This window comes from Rutidosis leptorrhynchoides, chromosome 9, assembly GCF_046630445.1.
Source record: "Rutidosis leptorrhynchoides isolate AG116_Rl617_1_P2 chromosome 9, CSIRO_AGI_Rlap_v1, whole genome shotgun sequence".
Taxonomy (NCBI): Eukaryota; Viridiplantae; Streptophyta; class Magnoliopsida; order Asterales; family Asteraceae; genus Rutidosis; species Rutidosis leptorrhynchoides.
Window position 1 is genome coordinate 41422081 of NC_092341.1, and position 22254 is coordinate 41444334.

General features: G+C 35.2%; 1 protein-coding gene across 1 annotated transcript; it reads left to right on the forward strand.

Moving 5' to 3' along the window:
• The first annotated feature begins 3901 nt into the window (after nt 1-3901).
• LOC139867977 (S-protein homolog 2-like) lies at nt 3902-4309 on the forward strand. Its single transcript, XM_071856319.1, has one exon. The coding sequence runs from the start codon at nt 3902-3904 to the stop codon at nt 4307-4309; it is 408 nt and encodes a 135-aa protein (XP_071712420.1).
• Nucleotides 4310-22254: the final 17945 nt, after the last annotated feature.

The following is a 22254-nucleotide window of genomic DNA, read 5'->3' on the forward strand; positions in this document are numbered from 1 at the left end:
CTTCTAAGTCCGAAAAATCGATCCTTAGGCAATATTTAGCATTGCGAAGCATCTAAGTATTGGCATGATCAAATACTTAGGAAATTTTATCCTTTCGCAATATTTACAATTGAACACAAGTGGGCAATTTCATCACTTGGCTTTTAACACATTATTTCACAATGCATACTTGCATTATTATAACATTTAAGCAGGCCATGTTTAGCAAAAATCATGCCATTTTACTTAAAGTATCCGCGAATTCGTAATTAAATGCTCACAAACATTAACTTAGTGTTATGATATAATGAGTAATTGTATTCTGCAAAATAATCACTACGCGTGGCCACACGCAGTGTTTTCGCTTTGTAAAGAGACAATTACTAACACTGAAATTAAATTTGCTTTATTCATTACTCTTTCGCGATACATAGTTCAGAGAATAAACGCATCATATCAAACATTGATCAAATTTGACTAAGCAGTCTATCACAACTTTTTCTAATTCAATTGTTCGCATTATTCAGAGTGGATTGAATGCCCTTCAACACCATGTTTTCACTTGCCATAATCATAGTGCAAAACGGTTCTACTTCCGCAGAAGTTAGCGTTCCAATTCTCTTATTAGCAGAAAATTTTACCATGCCATGTATAGTAGAAGGGATAGCACCAAATATGCGCAAAGCAGTGCGCCCAAGTATCATATTGAATCGTGACTGATTTTGCATTATGTACAGATTCAATAAAGCTTGGCGCCTCAGCGACTCATCGCGGTCATCAACTAGCTCCATTTGCAATTCAAACTGGCCAACAGGCCAAGTTGACTCTCCTGAGAATCCAGCAAGTGAAACCGCAGTAGGTTTCATCAAAACCTGAATGTTTGCGGGCAGTTTACTAAAACATTATTCGTACATGACATCTACACTGCTACCAGTGTCCACATGTACTTTCATTATCATAATACCCGTATTTGCAATGCGGCATGAAACCACCACTGGTTTGTCAACATCCACGGTCAGACTTATAGGAGAAAAAGTAATAGAGGGACATTTCCAACTAACAATCTGCTCAAATATTTGAAGTACTGAAATTTTGCCTTGCACTTCTACCACATTAATGACCTGGATTCCGCGTTGGTTTTCTTTCTTACTCACCATCTTTACACCCAGATTTTTCACTGCGGGAGCCTTTCGCTCAACCACATTTGGCGCATTTGAGGTATTGGCTTCTGTAGGCATTATAATCGCATTCGCAGTACTTGCAGCGTTCTGCGCGATTAAATGGTCCAGCTTACCCTGTTCATATGCCTCCGCGATCAATTTCGCCAAATCTCTACAGCGGTTAGTGTCATGTCCATAATCGTCATGGAAAACACAAAACTTTGACCGATCACGCCTACTATTCTCTCCCAAAGGCTGCGGATCAGGAAAAGACTTAGCAACCCTTTCTTGCAACAAAATTTCTTTAGGGGTTTTTGTTAGCATCTGAATGATATTGAAAGATTCGTTGTTCCACTTTCGCGTAGAATAGTTATCGCGACGACCATAACCATGGTTATCATGCTGACCCTGAAACCTTTCATTTCGCGGGTAACCACCGTCGTTATTTCTCCGCGGAAATCCAGAACCGCGATAACTATCCATGTTACCATCGCGAAAAGAATCATTGTCATCCCGCCAACTTTTGTCTCTACCCCACCCACATGCAGGGGTTATAGTGCTATCCTCTCCACCCCGGAGATAATCATATGTTTCTTGCTGAACCTTAGCAAAAGTTTGCGGGACATCTCTTCGCAATCTTCGCACAAGCGTTGAATGTCGCTGCGGATTAATAGCGTGCAAAAAACCAGAGATTTTTTTGTCTTCATTCAAGCTTGGAATCTTTTGGCACTCATAAATGTACCGCGTGAGTAATGCACTTAAAGTTTCCTTGTTACCTTGTTTAATATCATGACATTCTATATGCGTCTTTTTCTGCGGCAATAGATTCTGGAATTGCAACAAGAATTTTTCGCGAAGATCGACAAAGCCAATAATACTGCGAGCTTGTAGGCTATGAAACCACTCCCTTGCTGACCCTTGCAAAGCCATAGGGAAAATTCTACAAGCAACTGGCTCATCCCAGTTATAGGTGCTCACCACCCCTTCAAAGCGTTGCAGAAAATCTAAAGGATCGGTTAAACCTGAGTAAACCCCCAATGTTGCCGGCACAATTGGCGGAGAAACAATTGGATAATCAGAAATATGCTGGACAAACTTGTCCGCAGCAGTAGTGATTTCGGTTGCCCTTTTTGTGCGAGTATCTACATTCTCCGCACAAAACTTGGCTATCATATCTTGTAAGAAATTTGGCTGTTCGAACTTATGTTTCATTGACTTTGGCGCAATGCTTTTGAAAGCATCCGCCAAAAAATTTTGAGCATCTTCTCTGCGAATATCATCAGATGCTTCACCTTCATTCCCATGACGAGGGAAAGGTGTTGGTGGTCGCCTTCGCTTGACATGTGGAATTATTACAAATTCTTCCGTATTGTTCGAATCATCAGAAAATTCATTCTCTTCTCTTGGCGCTTTCGCAGTCTTCAAATTATAAACAGAATTTAAGATAACACGTTCATTCGCACCATCGTTATCACTATCGCAATGATCAATGACTAAGCGATCAGCTTGTGATCCAGAATCATTCAACGGCCGTAAATAAGTTCGCGGTATACGAGTTTCGCGAAAATCTTTTCTAGCCTGCTCAATAGCATTACCAAGTACTTTGTCTGCTTTTCATGCCAAAATCTTTAATCGCTTACCATCAGCGATGGTTTCTTCGCTATGTTGCTGCAAACTCCTGCGTACGACCATTTTTTAGCAGCAACTTCTGGCTGCAATTCACCAGCATTGTTTGCAGCAGATGTTTTAGCAGGCGGTTCTTGAACCGATTTACCCGCGTTTACATTAGCATTTGCTTGCATTGGAAATGATATGACATTCTGCGAATCGCTAATCAGTGCATCAGCATTCGCAGACACACCTGTTTGCTTTGCGTTTGTCATCACGACAATCAAGCAGATCAACTGATTACGCCTTCACAGAGCACCTGTAAATCATCACAACAAAAACACGATTGAAATTAAACCGTAAAATTGATTGTTTGATAGCACAAAACAAAAAAATTTCAGTTTAATTTGTAAAACGTGTCCCACGGATGGCGCCAATTGATCAATCCTAAATCCAGTTATTACTTAATTAAGGATCGAGTGCAATAATAAGATGGAGGATGGGATGTTTGATGATTATTTTGGGCCCCGATGATCGTCTTTCACTTTAGCAATCAAGTGATCAACCACCCCGACTCGGTCTTGATTGTCGATTAGCATAATTCACCTTAGCGCGATGTAAAATCCCTTGGGCAAGATCACAAGTGGAAATCACAAAGGCTCGGGCATAATGGCAGAGAATCAACAACGACATAAATGAGAGGCTACGCTCTCTATTTATAGTATTCGAAATATCCGCGGTTTGCGGATTGCTTAACTATCCGCGGAAACTTAGCGGATTAAACCGCAGTCTTTTGTAAATGCGGACACATAACTGATGTGCTTATTTTCAGCGGATATTGCATAACTTTTGGATTATAATTTGCGTAATTTTGCCTTTAGCTCTTGGCAAATAAAATATACATATACAATACTATGTATATGATCACTACGTATATTATATATTATTATATTATTATATTATATTATTAAAATTACATTATATTATATTGTATTTCATTATATTACATTACAATACGTTACATTACAATACATCATAGCATATTACATTATATTGGAATTCTTTATATCATAGTCAAAACCCATTAATTTCATAATTGAACATTTATTATTGTTTTATAAATAGACTAAAGTTTGTGATTTGACTAATTAAAAATGAAATACTTCTTACTGTCAATAATTCTAGCCTTTAGTGCTTTGAGTATATCACTTGCATGTTCCGGGGGTGTTGGGTACATTGTTCAAGTTGAAAACTTGATACTAAATAGTAACATCTTAGTTAAATGCAAGTCTAACGACGATGATTTAGGCGATCGTCATCTCGCTTATGATGAAAATGTTAATTGGGATGTTTGTTTCTCAGGTACTACACAATATTCTTGTCATTTCTACTGGGATTCGAAAGAACAATTAATTGATGTATTTAATAAGGAACTTGCCCAAGATTGTTATTACGACAAAGACGATAATAACCAGTGTTATTGGGCAGCTATGCCTGGTGGGTTATATTTGTACAATTTCATAAAGAATGAATGGGTATACCGGTATGATTGGAAAGAATAAAAATATATGAATGAATGTGTATCAAATTAACAATCAATAAGAAAATTATATTATATAAAGTTATATAATAAATATAATATGAATCTTATTGTGTTTAATTATAGTCGAAGAGCATGGATGTTGGCAATGATATTATATAGCACCTAAATTAAAGAAATCGATCTATAGTCTATTATAGTCGGATTATTGACTTTCGGAATTATAGTTATAATAGCCGAACTAGCTCTATTACGAAGAATGCCCGATGCCAAAGCTGACTGAACTGCACGAACTACATCCCCTTTAAGAACATCCCAAAAAGTTTCTATGAAAAGGAATGTAAAATCGTCCACTCCGGGAGCCTTATTACTACCAAATGACTAAATTACATTTTTTTTACTTCCATTTCACTGACATCCATTTCGATATTGTTATTGTCTAGGCGTTTAGAACAACATGATGAGGACGAGAATTAAACAAACAACATGAACGTTCATTATCGATTTTGTGTTTATAAAAACCGAAAATGCTTGTTTGATAACGATATGATCATTGACTCTATTTCTCGAGTCAACTTCAAGCGTTGATTTATTGGCGACTTGATTGTCGCTTAGAGCCTAAATTAAACTTTAGGCTGGTTTAAAACCCATGGAAATTCGATTCTACCATTTTCATGACATCTCACGTTTTTTTGTTTTATTTTTTAACCCACTTATTGGCCAGAGGTCCATTCGGAAGCAATCTCTATATCCTTACAACATTAAGAGAGAGGACTTTCTATACTCTTGGGGTGTTTCAGTATTGGTAGAGAAATGACTTCTCTTTATTCTGGGATAGAGGAATGATTGTCTACATCTTGCCTCCCCCGTACCTCACTTTTTTGGGATTGGTTATGTTGTTGTGATAACGATATGATACATTACCCCAAAATCATCCACTATTAACCCACGTATAATATATTGATGTCGACGTTGATTAATAAGCCCATGAAAAAACTTAGAATTTTCATCTATGTGAACATTCCATTTCACTAATAAATCCTCGTTCTCCAATTTAGACAATTCTTCTAAATCATGAATGATCGTAACTCTCTCCTAGTTTCGTTAGTATTTTCCAAGCCACTGGTCAAGTTTGAATTCTAAAGAATTCAACCATGATGATAGTTCTTTTTCCCTTATTCCTTATTACTTCAATGATCTTTCTAGCCTTAATCTATAATTTCAATTTAAGTTTCAAAGTTTTCAATTTACATTGAAAATTAGTCTCATTATATTATACTATAATTATATCAATAGAGAATACATACTGTTAGATTGATTAATTTAAATAACAAATTCCAGGGTTTAAGGGGCGGAGGGCATCCCTAGGATAGCGACGACGATCACAACCCAAACACGTGATGGCGTCGATTTCTACCAATTTTCCGGCGGATTTGAACGGTGAGTACGATGGGAAGATCGACTTATCGGAAGGTCGATGATGGATGGACGTATAAAGTGAGGAATGGGACGCAAAAACCTATCGATGACCCATACAAACCTGGATCGTCGACGGTAAAAACGTCTTTTTACGTGACCAATTTACCGGAATCGATCACGAGGCAAGGATTGTGGAACCTGGTTAAGGATTATGGAACCATAGCCGATACTTATGTCGCGTTTAAGAAGTCCAAACAGGGTAAGAAATTTGGCTGTGTTCGGTTTTCTGACGTTAAAGATCCGGCTACAATGGCAAAACTGTTGTCCATGATTCAAGTAGGAGATGAAAAATTATTCGTTACAGAGGCGAGGTTTCAAGACTCCAAATGCGAATCATGCAAAACCTAGGGTGATGAAACCTAACCCTAAACCGACACCGGTGCAGGCAACGTGGAATACTAATTCGAACAATACATACGCCAATAAGATGAACACTGGTTCGTATGCGAAGGCGACGTCTGGGGGTGGTGTGTCGACTGGTAAACAACAGACATCAGTACCAATTAAGAAAACGGTTTTGGTGGAACAATATTTAATGCAACTATCTAACCCAATGGAGTCTCTAATGATCAAGCTTAAAGACATTCGATCACTACCTACCTTCGCAGCTGTAACAACCCTGCTTTTTCCGTTACTTCCGTTAACCTTCCGTTAGTTTACTTAACGGCGATTATTTAACTTTTGAGCGTTTACGTGTAATAAATGCATACTTGATCTTTGGAGGGTTACAATAATTAATATGGGTTGATATTAATTCAAATAAATATTTCGGATAATGAAATACAATAAAAACGATAAGATTTTGATAACTGCTTTTTGAGCAACGAAACGCTCGGGTTTATTTTAATAATTAATTTATTAATTATTAACTTTTTAAAAATAATTAATTTATTGAGTTTTTAATAAATTAACGTTTAGTTGCGTTTAACGATCGGTTTAGCGTTCCGGGCCTTCAGTACGACTAAACGACACTTGAAACGAGCCACGATTACACGGAATTGCAAAACACGAGCCCGGACACCTCCCTTGGGCCCTATTCGGCCGACCCTTTCCCCTCTCCCCTTATTTTGTTAATTTTTAGCTTAATAGAGGGACTTAATTGCAATTAGTGGTATTTGGCCTAACTATATATGGACTAGTAAACCTAAACTGCTCATATTTTTCCCCAACCCTAATTTCAGTCGACACTTTCTCCCTCCCTGGCTCCCTTTCACGTCGACACACACCCACCAACAATCCACCATCAATTTTTGCTCTTTGATCAATCTTGTTTCACAAACGTTGCAATTCTCGATCTCCTCTACGCATTGATATAATTATTTTCGCGATTAAAGGTATAATCACATGAACCCTAATATCTAAATATTCTAATTTCATAGGGTTTCATGGTTATGATGGTCAATTGCTCGATTCGTCGTGTTTGTATGCTTGTTTAATCGTTAATTTGTTCGTATTGATTGTTTAGGGTTAAAACGGAATTGTTTATTACATGATCAGTAATTTTTGGTTTTTAAAATGCATGATATTATGTGACAATTAGATTCCTTGCGAAAAACTATTGAGTTTAGGCTTTGGATTCGCTTGATTTCGTTTCCGTATGATTAAGTTATGTCAATTTGAATTATCGTTGTGTTTTTGTTGCTTGATCAGAAATCTGGAATTGTTAGACAACGAATTGGTATGTGAAACTTATACCACTGGAAAGATAATTTAAAAACACTCAATTTAGACTAGGATATCATGTCGTTTGCTTATGTATAGCCCGAGATATGCTTGAATTAGTGTAAAGGTAGTTTTATACAGCACTTGCATGAAAATAACCTTGTATGATAAAATGTGTTAACTTATGTGATTAAAACTTTGCATATTTGAAATTTAGACAAAAAGTACTTCACTTTTAATGTGGATATCATAGGCTAATTGTATCTAGATCTTCGGATAATCGCGTGCGAATGTGACTAACTAAATGAGAATCGAATCTGCAAATTGCTCACTGTTTTATACTCTGTGGATTGTGTTTATTGATTGAGCATGTATTCTTCTGGAAAATGAAACTTAACATTATATGTGACTTATTGTTAGTTTATGTCAATCTCTGAAACCTTATGCATTGGGCACAATAGAGCCATACTTTATGTGAATTCTGATTTGAGCTGAAAACTGAATGTTCAACTTGCACGAATAAACTGTACAAATTGGCTAAACAAAAGTTGCTATATTTTTTATATGTGTTACTTTGACTTGTCCTTGAACTATGGCCACTGTTCTTGTATCAATTTCATGTTCCTAACTCCGGTTATAGCCAAAACGAAATCAGTGCGCGGTCAGAAATTGACTGGGCAAACCCCAAATGTACCCCTTCTGATTCCTGACTTTTAATTATCGTATGAGTCCCTGGCCAGACTTTTTGGAATCTATTTTAAGTATATTTATGATTTGGAGTTTTCCATGTTTACTTGAATTTTGTACTATGAGATAATGTGCTAAGTATGCTACGTGTTCATGAACTTTGTGCACAACGATAAACTGAAATTGTGAAAATGATCATTCATGACCTGAAATGCATTGTTTGACTTAGGTTTGACATGTTGACCAAAATTTGACATGAACCTACTGATGTTGACTTTAGTTGACTACTTTGACCAAGTTTGACTTTTGGTTTGACTTCGGTTGACTTTGTTTGACTTGCATGATATAGTTGACTTTTACTTTGGAACGCGTCGAGTCGAGCAATAAGACAACTTATACTATGGAACCACACTTATTTAAGATACATATATTGACCAACCTAAATACGTATACTTAGGTTGTATTACTCGGCTATAAACCGTACAAGTTATTTGTCCACTTTTCAATCCGAGCTTTATTCAAAGGTGAGTCTACAGTCCCGCTTTTTACATGTTTTCAGAGATGAGAATACACGCTGTTATACTTACTTTATCAAATGCTTTTGTATTGACACGAGTACTATATATGCATATTGAGTTTGTTCACAAAGCCTCTAGCTTGAATACTTTTAATACCATCGGTGTAAGCACAATTTAGATGGACGGATCCGTTAGGTTGACAACCTCACCCGCTATAAAAAATGTGGTGCATTTATTTTGAACATTAGATACGCTCGAACAAGTGTATAGCATTTTAGGAGGTAAAGGCGGGTATAGTGGCTTCTATACTCGTGTCATTGCTAGTATTCAGGTGCTCATATTATGCAAACGTTTTTACGACTTGGTGTTGTACTTGTAAAATCTCGTGGTTAAGAATATTTAAACTATTTTTCTGATAACTATTTTTTAGATACTATACAATGTTATTTAAAACTGTGATTTACGAACAAATAAGATAAAACTTGATATGGTATTGTCTACAAATGATTGAAACTTGACATGGTAGTGTCAACAAACTTTTAAAACGGGAAACGGTGTTGTCTACAAACTATAACATTAAACCTTGGTGGCCTTCCACTAATAAACGTTTTCAAAATGTTAATTCTTAAATATACTATATTGTTTACCTAAAATCTGTAGATTCACTCAACATTATTGTTGATCCGTTTTGCGTGTTTTATTCTCAGGTATTAATTGCTTTCGCTGTAGAATATTGCTGTTACATAGAAGTCAAGCCAAGCACTGAGACCAGAGTTAACATTCTGTTAAAAGGATTCTTGACGGGGTGTTAAAGTAACGCTGTTGAAAGAGGAAGGATTCAACGGATGTGGAGGTGAATTACATGGGTGGTTTATGGGTTTGGTGTGTGTTTGACTCGGTGGACGCGTGTACGGCATTTAAATTCAATACTTCATTAAGGTTGGTATATGCTTTCACTCATCCCATTACAAAAAAATTCGTGATTGATGAGCGACTTACTTGGATTGAGGTTTCGGGTATGCCCTTATGTGCTTAGAAATCAAGTGCATTCATAAAGGTGTCTGAACTGCTGGGTAGGTTCATTTTTTTCGACAAAGATGGTAATGACGCATTGAGCTTAGGACGAATTTGCATTGCTACTCGCCAGTCTAGTCGGATTAATGAATGGGTGAACGTTGAAATTAATGGGGTTTTGTACGATGTTCATGTCCACGAAGTTGGCTCGTGGGCTATCAGTCTTGATAAAGGGGATAAAAACAGGGTCGGATGCTGTTTTCTCTACTCCCTCGGATACGTATGAATCATCGGTGGATGAAACAGTAATGGGGGGGATGAAATAGAAAGGAGATGAATCTCCTTTTACCTCGGCTGAGCAGACAAAGAATGACACTAAAGAGGAAGGTGCAAGATCATATCCGTTTTTCACTAAGAAAGCAAATGCATGGGCGGATGAAGAAGAAAAAATTGCGGAAATAGGTAAGAAGGTTGGTATCGATGTAGATAAAGTACGTGAGATTTACTCACATATTACATCGTCGGTGGGATTACCATGTTTAATTAATGAAGCTACTTTCGGTTAATATTCGGGGTTGCAAAAAGAGTAAAAAACGGGTTTGGATTAAGGAGATGTGTTACGCTAATAATGTGCAATTTTTGGGGATTCAAGAAACAAAAATGATGAAATTGGAGTTATTTCGATTAAAGTCAATGTGGGGTAACTACACATTTGACTTTGCGTGCTCTCTATCACGAGGTATGTCGGGGGGTATTGTCTCTATGTGGGACCCTAATTACTTTGTTAAAAGTAGGGTTTAGTGCGACACGAATTATGTGATTGTTAAAGAGAGATGGTCCGAGTGTGATCAAGATTTTTTTTTTGTTTTTGAACGGCAAGCTTGCATCAGTCCGGACCGAAGCCTGGTCATCATTTGCACACACACACGCGTTCGGGCAGGAAACCAAACCACACTCAGGGGATCCGACCCTTAAACCATCTCATACTGGGCAGGCGGGCCGGACCTTAGTCCCGGAGCGGGTCGGTAAAACCTTCCCTTTGGGCCACCCTCAAGGAATTTCTTTCAAATAATATCCTTTGTAGGTGACGAGGCTTGAACCTGAGACCTCTAGCCCGGCGGGGGTGCTAGGCACCACCACATGTCCACTGAGCCAAAGCTGCGGGGACGTGATCAAGATTTTTATATGGTGAATATATATGGTCCTCATAACTAGGGTGCTAAAGCGAGTTTAAGGGATCGTTTACTTTCTTTTGTGAATAATAATAGCGGTGAATATGTATTTTTTGGGGATATGAATGAGGTTCGGAATGAAGGAGAAAGGTTGGGATCAAGTTTTAATAGAGATGAAGCTAGAGTTTTTACTTCGTTTATTAATAATGCGGGTCTTTTTGAAGTCTCCCTTACCGGTAGACGTTTTACTTGGATGAACAAAGCGGCGACCAAAATGAGCAAGATTGATCGAGTGTCGGTGTCGGTAAATGTGTTCTTGGGTATTTCCGAACATAAGCTTGTTACGCTTGAAAGGGGTTATTCGGATCATGTTCCATTATTGTTACATGATAAGAAACTTGATTATGGTCCACAACCATTCGAGTTTTTTCATTCTTGGTTTAATTTACCCGGTTTTAATGAGTTTGTGAAAGATTGTTTATTAGCGGACGGGTATAAAATCCCCGTAGCGTTTAATGATAAACTAAATTTTCTCAAAGTAAGTATCAAGAATTGGGTAAAAACGGAAAAGCGGAGTTAAAGTCTAGGGTACGGGTTATTCATGAGGAAATTGATGCCATTGAGAAGAAAAATTGATGATAACTCGGTTAGTGATACGGAAATCCAAACTAGACTTGATTTACTGCAAGAAAGGAATGAACTCCATGGGTTAGAGGCACAAGACTTGGTCCAAAAGTGTGATGACCCGGAAAATTTCGACTTATTTAAACCAATTCTCTATATGATTTAATATTTTCGACATGATAAGCAACGAATTTTGACAAGTTTTAAAACTTTTGAAAATGATTTTTTATATAACGGTTGACCACCCTGTTTGTCCAACGATTCACGAACGTCATAACATGTATTATATACATATTTTAATAAATATAAGAGTTTTCGATATATACGGAATCATGCGAATAATATTTATATACGAAATGATTAAAAATTTACTATTAAACGATGCTATTTCAAATTAAAATTTTTACGTATAAAGTCATTTTATTTTTATGATATAATTTTTGTATTTTTTTTTAAGAAACGAAGTTAAATTAATAATATACAATTTGTAAAGCACAACGTACAACGTGTAGCTTAAATAGTTGAATTTAAATTAATTCATTTACTATTCACATGAAAACGACATGATAGAAATTATTAATTATAAGTTACATAGAATACCCCTGAAGTATTTAATAAATACGACTTTTTAAAATTTTAAACTTGATTTACGTATCATAATATTATAATATTATGTCGACGGGGAAGAAATCAAAAAATGTGAGCTGGAAAAGGGATCCATGCGATCGCATGGAATCCCCTCACATTCCCCATGCGATCGCATGGGGTCTGATATCAGGCCACATTATAAAGCTCGATCGTTTCTGCCATTTTTTTTACTCAATCTATCTCTCGACCTCTTCTCTCATATATATATATATATATATATATATATATATATATATATATATATATATATATATATATATATATATATATATATATATTATATAAATTATTATTATTATTATTATTATTATTATTATTGAGATTAATATTATTATTAATCTTATTATTATTAATATTATTAATTAGTATTATACATAAAATACTACGACGAGGTTATGAGCGTGTCACTTTCAAAATGGTTTTCAAGCGGGATAGAGCTAAGGAAATTATGGGTTATTGCCAAGGAGGTTATGGGTAATGTTCGGGGGTATATTTGTGAATCAAACCTAGTGTTTATCATCTCTGTTGCGTCTACGTACTTTCCTACAATATTGAATCTCAATATTGATACGTAAGCACTCATATTTTATCTTTTATATATTAATTGTGTATCCATGTCTAGTGCTCTAGTATATATATTTATACATGCTTGTATGCTAAATTTCGTCGTTAAACAGTTTATGATGAATCACGAATTAAATACATATGTTACTGGTAAAAGGTATATGATATGCATGTTTTTGGAAAGCTGACGAAAAATCAATGACTTTTCATTTAGATATCGAATAGTTTCGATGAACGGATTAAGAGATATGATCAACTGAATTATGATTAACGTTAATTGAAATTACTTTTGAATCTGCAATTAAGATTTAAACAACTTGTTTACGAGATTGATAAAATGGATTTTTGAATATTACCAACCGAGTAAATGACTCCTTATATAAGATATGTCTCGTTTTGGTGAACTATTGTCAAAATTGACTTTTTGAAACGACTTTGGATAACTTTTGTATGTCGATCTCGAGCATTAGGATTGTGATACACTATGACCAGACCTAGCTTGATAGACATTTATTGACCAACATATGTTCTCTAGGTTGAGATCTACGGTTATTTGGTAATCCGAGTTTCGGTCATATTTTGGTGAACGACTTTATATGCTGCTAAGGTGAGTTTCATTTGCTCCCTTTTTAATTGCTTTTGCAATCTATATTTTTGGGCTGAGAATACACGCACTTTATTTTAAACGCAATGGATACAAGTACATACTAAATTCTACACCGAGTTTGAACCGAAAATCCCTTAGCTTTGGTAACTAGTAACTGCCGGTTATAAGAACTGGTGGGCGCGAGTAGTAGTATATGGATCCATAGGGCTTGATATCCCCGTCCGAGCTAGAGCACTAGCCTTTTAACGGACGTATGCTATTTGAGAAGCGTACACGTTGGTTTACGTGTGTTATTAAGATGATTATACAAAGGGTACAAATTATATATACGTTAAGTTTAGTTACCAGGGTGCTCAATTTCGTAGAATATTTTGATAAACGTTTCTGGATGAAACAACTGAAATTTTGTGATCCACCTTTATGTACAGATTATATGATACATTAAAACTATGAACTCACCAACCTTTGTGTTGACACTTGTTAGCATGTTTATTCTCAGGTTCCCTAGAAGTCTTCCGCTGTTTGCTTATATGTTAGACAAGCTATGTGCATGGAGTCTTACATGGCATATTTTTCCAAGGAAACGTTGCATTCACCAAATCATCACCAAGTATCTTATTTTGACTGCATTGTCAAAGGAAGTACTATTGTAAACTATTATTTATGGTGATTGTCTATATGAAGAAATCATCATATGTCGAAAACCTTTGATTTAAATATTCATTTATGGTGTGTCTTTTCAAAAGAATGCAATGTTTACAAAACGTATCATATAGAGGTCAAATACCTCGCAATGAAATCGATGAATGACGTGTTCGTCCATATGGATTTGGAGCGATCGTCACAGTTGGTATCCGAGCGTTGGTCCTAGCGAACCAGGTCTTGCATGAGTGTGTCTAACTGATAGTTGTTAGGATGCATTAGTAAGTCTGGACTTCGACCGTGTCTGCATGTTAAAAGTTTTGCTTATTATTTCTTGTCGGAAATTACATGCTTATCATTCTTAAAGTCTAAACACGTTTTTCTGCATTTATTGCATAAATAGTGTATAGAAAAAATTCATATCTTAGCGTATCTGTTACTGTAAACTTTTCCTGACATCTTCCGAAAATTTCTCCGTGATTTATGGAATTTGGTATTATATATACATATGTAAATTATGTATTGAAGAATACCAAACTAAATTCTATAATCTAAATCATATCAAAAATCATCTCCCTAATTATACAAGATGGATCCCGTATCTAGTTCAAATTCCTTAAACTCTGACAGCTATTCCGATATGGATATTCACCTGAACTCCGAAGACAGTGTAACCGGAATGGATCAACCAATTAGCCATCATCTATTCTGGATGAATTGGGGATGGGTTCGTAGCTTACTTAGTCATTGGAGACAAGAAGAAGGCGATCCCTTCCATCCACCACATTGCCCTCTTGGCAAAGAACCTGAAGCACTTACCGGCGAACCTGTTCGTAATACCATTTTCTCTCTCATTTCCAGAGTATCTAGTCATGGTTATATACTATCTCACATTCTAAATCTTATTCGTCCGCTCGTCCGAACCACCGATCATCCCGGTATAATAGAAGAAGTCAACGAGCTTCGCGCTCGGGTAGTGGCTTTGGAGAATATGGTGCGAAGGTTACAAACACCAGCAGCAGCACCAGCAGCATAACCAGTACCACCATCATCAACAACAATAGTACCATTACCACCACCAACAACATCCGCATCGCAAACCTCAACTTCACAATCTGTTCCACGAGCATCAACGTCATACGCACAGTAGTTACCAAGAAATACCAGCAACAATAACCAATGAAGTATTAACTCATTTTCCCTGAAGAAATTTTATGTATATTTAGTATATATGAATTTTGAAATCAAAATAAATCTTTTCGTACTAAGCTATTACGTGTGAAACTTAACTGGTAGGTACTACTCGGTTAGTTCATATTACTAATATGCAATGATGTACATCCTTCCTTAACAACTTAACCATTGTTAACTACAATCTCTGTTTCAATCCAAAGAATTCCGTTTCATAATAAACCAAGTGTATTATTCAATAATATGGTTGATTTTACACTTTCATCTTCGATGCACTCGAAACTTTCTAGAAAACATCATTTGCACCTTGCGAAGTTTGCAAGAATTCCACGAATATCAACACCCTTCACCAAGGAATATCAATAAGAATAAATAATGAAGTATTGATTTCATTAGCGAAATACTCGGCAAAGATTATGTAATCTTTAATATTTTAGAGATTATTCATTTCTAATTCAAGCCGAAAATCAAATGAGCTTAATATGATATTAACTCATTAAATATGTATTACATCTGGAAAAAATATACATACATATATTTTCATAAAAACGGTAATAAAAATTCTTTTGTACGAAGTATTAATTGTGAAATCTTTAACGGGTAGGTAATACTCGGGAAATATATAAGTTCACAATTAATATGTTATATTGTACATTCTTCAACTTTGATTCAAAAATTATTAACTATGCTCACAGCGATATACAATCGTTTTCATACAAATTCAATTACATATTCTGATATTAACGGATCAGAATCCAAGTCATAACTCTGAACCGGTGAAATCATTCTTAGATCTCTACATCTTTCAAAGCTATACTTTGACTTCAAAACTGTGAAAGATCCTTTGGTATTGTTTTTACCAAAAATAACCTTGCAATTCCTTTTCAAAGTATCCAGTATTATCAACCATTCAACCAGTCAACGACGACCTTTCAGACTTGTAACTTTGGCATATACGTTTTTGTTACTGGGGAACCTTTCATGTTCCACCACATTAACAGTAAATGTACCAGCAAATTCATTAATCTGTGACTTAAAGTCTCTTCGAAAAACCATTATAATTGTTCATTGAAACCCTATCATGTACTCATCCACATATTGTAACGGTAATTGCCATACCAACTACCGGGAATTAGCAATCAGTATTTTGAATCTCGCAGCATTTTCTACGACAACAGTTATATATAGATAACATCTATCTTCTAGACTTACATACTTCGAGTGAGAAGTTTCTGAAAAACACCCCAAACTACGAAACTAGTTCTCCGAATTTTGGAAAAATGCTGATGAAGAAGCAAAAACTGTAAACGACTTTAACAGTCGAAAGTTTGATGATAAAGAGTAGTGTGTTGGAAAAGCACAGAAAAAGAGAAGGTTTGAAACTGGAAAATGGATTGAGCAAAGTATGAAGGAAGCTGTAGACAAATCACAAGGACGAAATCTACCTTCAAAGAATCCAAATGATTCAGTGTCTGTTGAAACCATTAGTAAGAACCTTACTTCTTATTCTAAACCTTCACAGACAGATTTTCTGCATCATCCTCTGATATTAGAAATTCTAAGATATCATCGTATCTTCCATTATAAATATCCTCCATATTCTGAAGATATTTTCATAACTATTCTTATATGAAATCATTCATCTCTTCGCGCTATCTGTGTTACATCATAAAAGAAACTATTTTAGTTTCTAAAATCTGAAAAAAATTCGAAAAATGAATGTTTTGAAGTAGTGTTGGGAACGAAAGCATGAATTAGTATAATATAATGACACTTGATCAACGTGATTATATTACAATAAGTCATGCTGAGTTTCTAATGAAACGTGATAAAGGTTCACAGATCACACCCTCGTCATGAACCATGTTACATAACTCTTTTATTCTATTTAACCTCTAAACATATCAAGAAAATATTTTTCTTGATGATTCGGTCTTTTCCGGATATTCTGGTAATTTGAAAAATCAAGATCGTGCCATTACGATTACCTTCTCAGAACATTAACTATGTACATCCAAAACTCCATACCTACGAATTCTGGAAAATTATTCGCTTGACTTAAGGTCGGGAAGAGAAAACGAAAGCATGAAGCTCCGAAATATAATGGAGAATATAAAGCCTGATAACAACCCCGAAATTACAAACCGTGTATATCAATGCGTATAGCAATATAAAGACACGGGAGAATGAAAAACACTATAACCCCAAGGTAATGGTAGAAGAAAATAACTTCCTCTGGTGGTAGATGAAAAAGAAGAATGACAGATATAAAAGTTAGGAGTATATCAAGAATCAGAACTGGATTAAGCATTTCACAATCTTTTGGAAGTATGAAATAAGGAAGAAGATGTAGGAGTGGTGAAAATAATGAAACGGAAGTGGTTAATTTATAGCGAAATATCAGACATAGCAATCGAGGCAGATTACGCATTTAATCAAAGGAAATCCTAATTTCCGCAATTACCGAAGAATCAAATCTTATTTAGATTATGAAGATTTTCTATTCTTTAAATTCCGAAAATCAATCGTTACTACGTCAAGAGATAAGATGCATCTCTATTCTTCATTTCACTCTTTTACGATAACTTCCCTCATACGCTTCGAGTAATTGGATTGTTTTATCCATATTATTCAACGGTGATAGAAATTCTATTTATCAACTCATATTCGTCATAAAAACATTTTTATTGTTAACCATGACGACCTCACTCAAATTTCGGGACGAAATTTCTTTAACGGGGAGGTACTGTGATGACCCGGAAAATTTCGACTTATTTAAACCAATTCTCTATATTATTTAATATTTTCGACATGATAAGCAACGAATTTTGACAAGTTTTAAAACTTTTGAAAATGATTTTTTTATATAACGGTTGACCACCCTGTTTGTCCAACGATTCACGAACGTCATAACATGTATTATATACATATTTTAATAAATATAAGAGTTTTCGATATATACGGAATCATGCGAATAATATTTATATACGAAATGATTAAAAATTTACTATTAAACGATGCTATTTCAAATTAAAATTTTTACGTATAAAGTCATTTTATTTTTATGATATAATTTTTGTATTTTTTTTAAGAAACGAAGTTAAATTAATAATGTACAATTTGTAAAGCACAACGTACAACGTGTAGCTTAAATAGTTGAATTTAAATTAATTCATTTACTATTCACATGAAAACGACATGATAGAAATTATTAATTATAAGTTACATAGAATACCCCTGAAGTATTTAATAAATACGACTTTTTAAAATTTTAAACTTGATTTACGTATCATAATATTATAATATTATGTCGACGGGGAAGAAATCAAAAAATGTGAGCTGGAAAAGGGATCCATGCGATCGCATGGAATCCCCTCACATTCCCCATGCGATCGCATGGGGTCTGATATCAGGCCACATTATAAAGCTCGATCGTTTCTGCCATTTTTTTTACTCAATCTATCTCTCGACCTCTTCTCTCTCATATATATATATATATATATATATATATATATATATATATTATATAAATTATTATTATTATTATTATTATTATTATTATTATTATTATTATTATTGAGATTAATATTATTATTAATCTTATTATTATTAATATTATTAATTAGTATTATACATAAAATACTACGACGAGGTTATGAGCGTGTCACTTTCAAAATGGTTTTCAAGCGGGATAGAGCTAAGGAAATTATGGGTTATTGCCAAGGAGGTTATGGGTAATGTTCGGGGGTATATTTGTGAATCAAACCTAGTGTTTATCATCTCTGTTGCGTCTACGTACTTTCCTACAATATTGAATCTCAATATTGATACGTAAGCACTCATATTTTATCTTTTATATATTAATTGTGTATCCATGTCTAGTGCTCTAGTATATATATTTATACATGCTTGTATGCTAAATTTCGTCGTTAAACAGTTTATGATGAATCACGAATTAAATACATATGTTACTGGTAAAAGGTATACGATATGCATGTTTTTGAAAAGCTGACGAAAAATCAATGACTTTTCATTTAGATATCGAATAGTTTCGATGAACGGATTAAGAGATATGATCAACTGAATTATGATTAACGTTAATTGAAATTACTTTTGAATCTGCAATTAAGATTTAAACAACTTGTTTACGAGATTGATAAAATGGATTTTTGAATATTACCAACCGAGTAAATGACTCCTTATATAAGATATGTCTCGTTTTGGTGAACTATTGTCAAAATTGACTTTTTGAAACGACTTTGGATAACTTTTGTATGTCGATCTCGAGCATTAGGATTGTGATACACTATGACCAGACCTAGCTTGATAGACATTTATTGACCAACATATGTTCTCTAGGTTGAGATCTACGGTTATTTGGTAATCCGAGTTTCGGTCATATTTTGGTGAACGACTTTATATGCTGCTAAGGTGAGTTTCATTTGCTCCCTTTTTAATTGCTTTTGCAATCTATATTTTTGGGCTGAGAATACACGCACTTTATTTTAAACGCAATGGATACAAGTACATACTAAATTCTACACCGAGTTTGAACCGAAAATCCCTTAGCTTTGGTAACTAGTAACTGCCGGTTATAAGAACTGGTGGGCGCGAGTAGTAGTATATGGATCCATAGGGCTTGATATCCCCGTCCGAGCTAGAGCACTAGCCTTTTAACGGACGTATGCTATTTGAGAAGCGTACACGTTGGTTTACGTGTGTTATTAAGATGATTATACAAAGGGTACAAATTATATATACGTTAAGTTTAGTTACCAGGGTGCTCAATTTCGTAGAATATTTTGATAAACGTTTCTGGATGAAACAACTGAAATTTTGTGATCCACCTTTATGTACAGATTATATGATACATTAAAACTATGAACTCACCAACCTTTGTGTTGACACTTGTTAGCATGTTTATTCTCAGGTTCCCTAGAAGTCTTCCGCTGTTTGCTTATATGTTAGACAAGCTATGTGCATGGAGTCTTACATGGCATATTTTTCCAAGGAAACGTTGCATTCACCAAATCATCACCAAGTATCTTATTTTGACTGCATTGTCAACGGAAGTACTGTTGTAAACTATTATTTATGGTGATTGTCTATATGAAGAAATCATCATATGTCGAAAACCTTTGATTTAAATATTCATTTATGGTGTGTCTTTTCAAAAGAATGCAATGTTTACAAAACGTATCATATAGAGGTCAAATACCTCGCAATGAAATCGATGAATGACGTGTTCGTCCATATGGATTTGGAGCGATCGTCATAAAAAGGCGAAAATAAAATGGAATATTGAAGGGGACGAAAATTCCAAATTCTTTCATGGAATGCTCAAAAATCGTAGGAATAAACAAACGGTGCAAGGTATTTCATTAAACGGTGTGTGGGTAACTCAGCCGAGCATTGTTAAAAATGCATTCAAATAGTGGTACGGTTGTAAGTTTGCTCGACATCAGGCTGCTGGTACTAATTCGATGTCGACTGGGCAGTTTGCGAAACTCACAGTAGCAGAAGCTACTTCTCTTGATGCGGAAGTTAAGGAGGAGGAGGTTCGTAATGTGGTTTGGGATTGCGGGAATGAGAAATCTCCGGGTCCAGATGGTTTTACGTTTTTGTTTATAAAGAAATTTTGGCCGGAATTGAAAGAAGATTTAATATCTCCTATAAGATACGCGTTTACAAATAAGATAATTCCGAAAGGGTCTTTATCAGCTTTTATTACTTTAATACCAAAACTTAATAATCCCACTTGTATTAAAGACTATAGACCCATCTCGTTGATAGGGATTCAATACAAGATTATAACTAAAATTTTAGCCAACCGGTTATCTCTTGTTATTGGTAAACTTGTGTCGAAAGAATAATCGGCGTTCGTAAAAGGAAGACAGATTTTGGATGGACCATTAATCATAAGTGAATTGATTAATTGGTACAAATTGAAAAAGAAACGTTTAATGATATTTAAGATTGACTTTGAGAAGGCATATGACACGGTAAAGTGGGACTATTTGGATTATCTTTTTGAGGTGATGGGATTTGGACCAAATTGGCGGGATTGGATTCATATGTGTTTTTTTAATGCTAGAACATCAATACTAGTTAATGGTAGTCCTACGGGTGAATTTCAGTTACACCGGGGGTGAATTTCAGTTACACCGGGGATTACGACAAGGTGACCCAATTAGTCCGTTTTTATTCCTTATTATTATGGAAGGGTTACATGTTTGTTTGAAAAATAAGGTAGAAACGGGGTTGATAAAAGGGGTGCAAATTGGCAATGTGAGAATGTCGCATCTCTTTTACGCGGACGATGCGATTATTGTCTCGGATTGGGATACGGATAGTCTTAGTAATTGCATCACGACTCTTAATGATTTTTTTCTTAGTTCGGGGCTGAAAATAAATGTAGAAAAATCTAATTTATTTGGAGTTGGAGTTGACGACTTGTCTTTGGATTTGGCGATTCAACAAGTGGGTTGCTCGAAAGGTACATTTCCTTTTATTTATTTGGGTCTTCCTATTGGGGTGAACATGAATTCCTTATCGAATTGGAAACTATTAGAAGATCGTTTTATTAAAAAACTTTCGGGTTGGAAGGTGAATCTTCTTTCGTTTGGGGGAAGATTAACTTTACTTAAATCGGTGCTAGGGAGTTTGGGGGTGTATTATTTCTCATTGTTTAAATGCCCGGAAAGTATAATTGATAAATTGGAAGCATTGTGTGCCGGATTTTTTTGGGGTAGAGATGATAATGCTAAGAAAATGCATTGGGTTAATTGAAAACAAACTTTGGCATCGTACGATAAAGGGGTTTTGGAAATTGGTAGTCTTCAGGCTTTTAATTATGGGCTCATGTTCAAATGGTATGGAGATATAAATATGACCCGAATTCATTATGGGCTGAATTGATTTCGAGCGATATATGGTTCGAATGGTGGTTTAGACGGCACTCTGATTCGTTGCAAAGGTACGTGGTACAATATTGTTAATCCGTTTCTAAAGTTTAAAAATAACGGTATGTTACCGATGAATGTGTTACGTGCGAAAGTAGGAAATGGGTTTTCAATTAGTTTTTGGAATGATGATTGGCTTCGTAATGGGCCATTACGTGAATGATTTAGTCGTTTATATCACTTAGATTTGAATCAAA

Coding starts and splice junctions, on each gene's coding strand:
- LOC139867977 (XM_071856319.1), top strand. CDS start 3,902: ATGAAATACTTCTTACTGTCAATAATTCTAGCCTTTAGTGCTTTGAGT.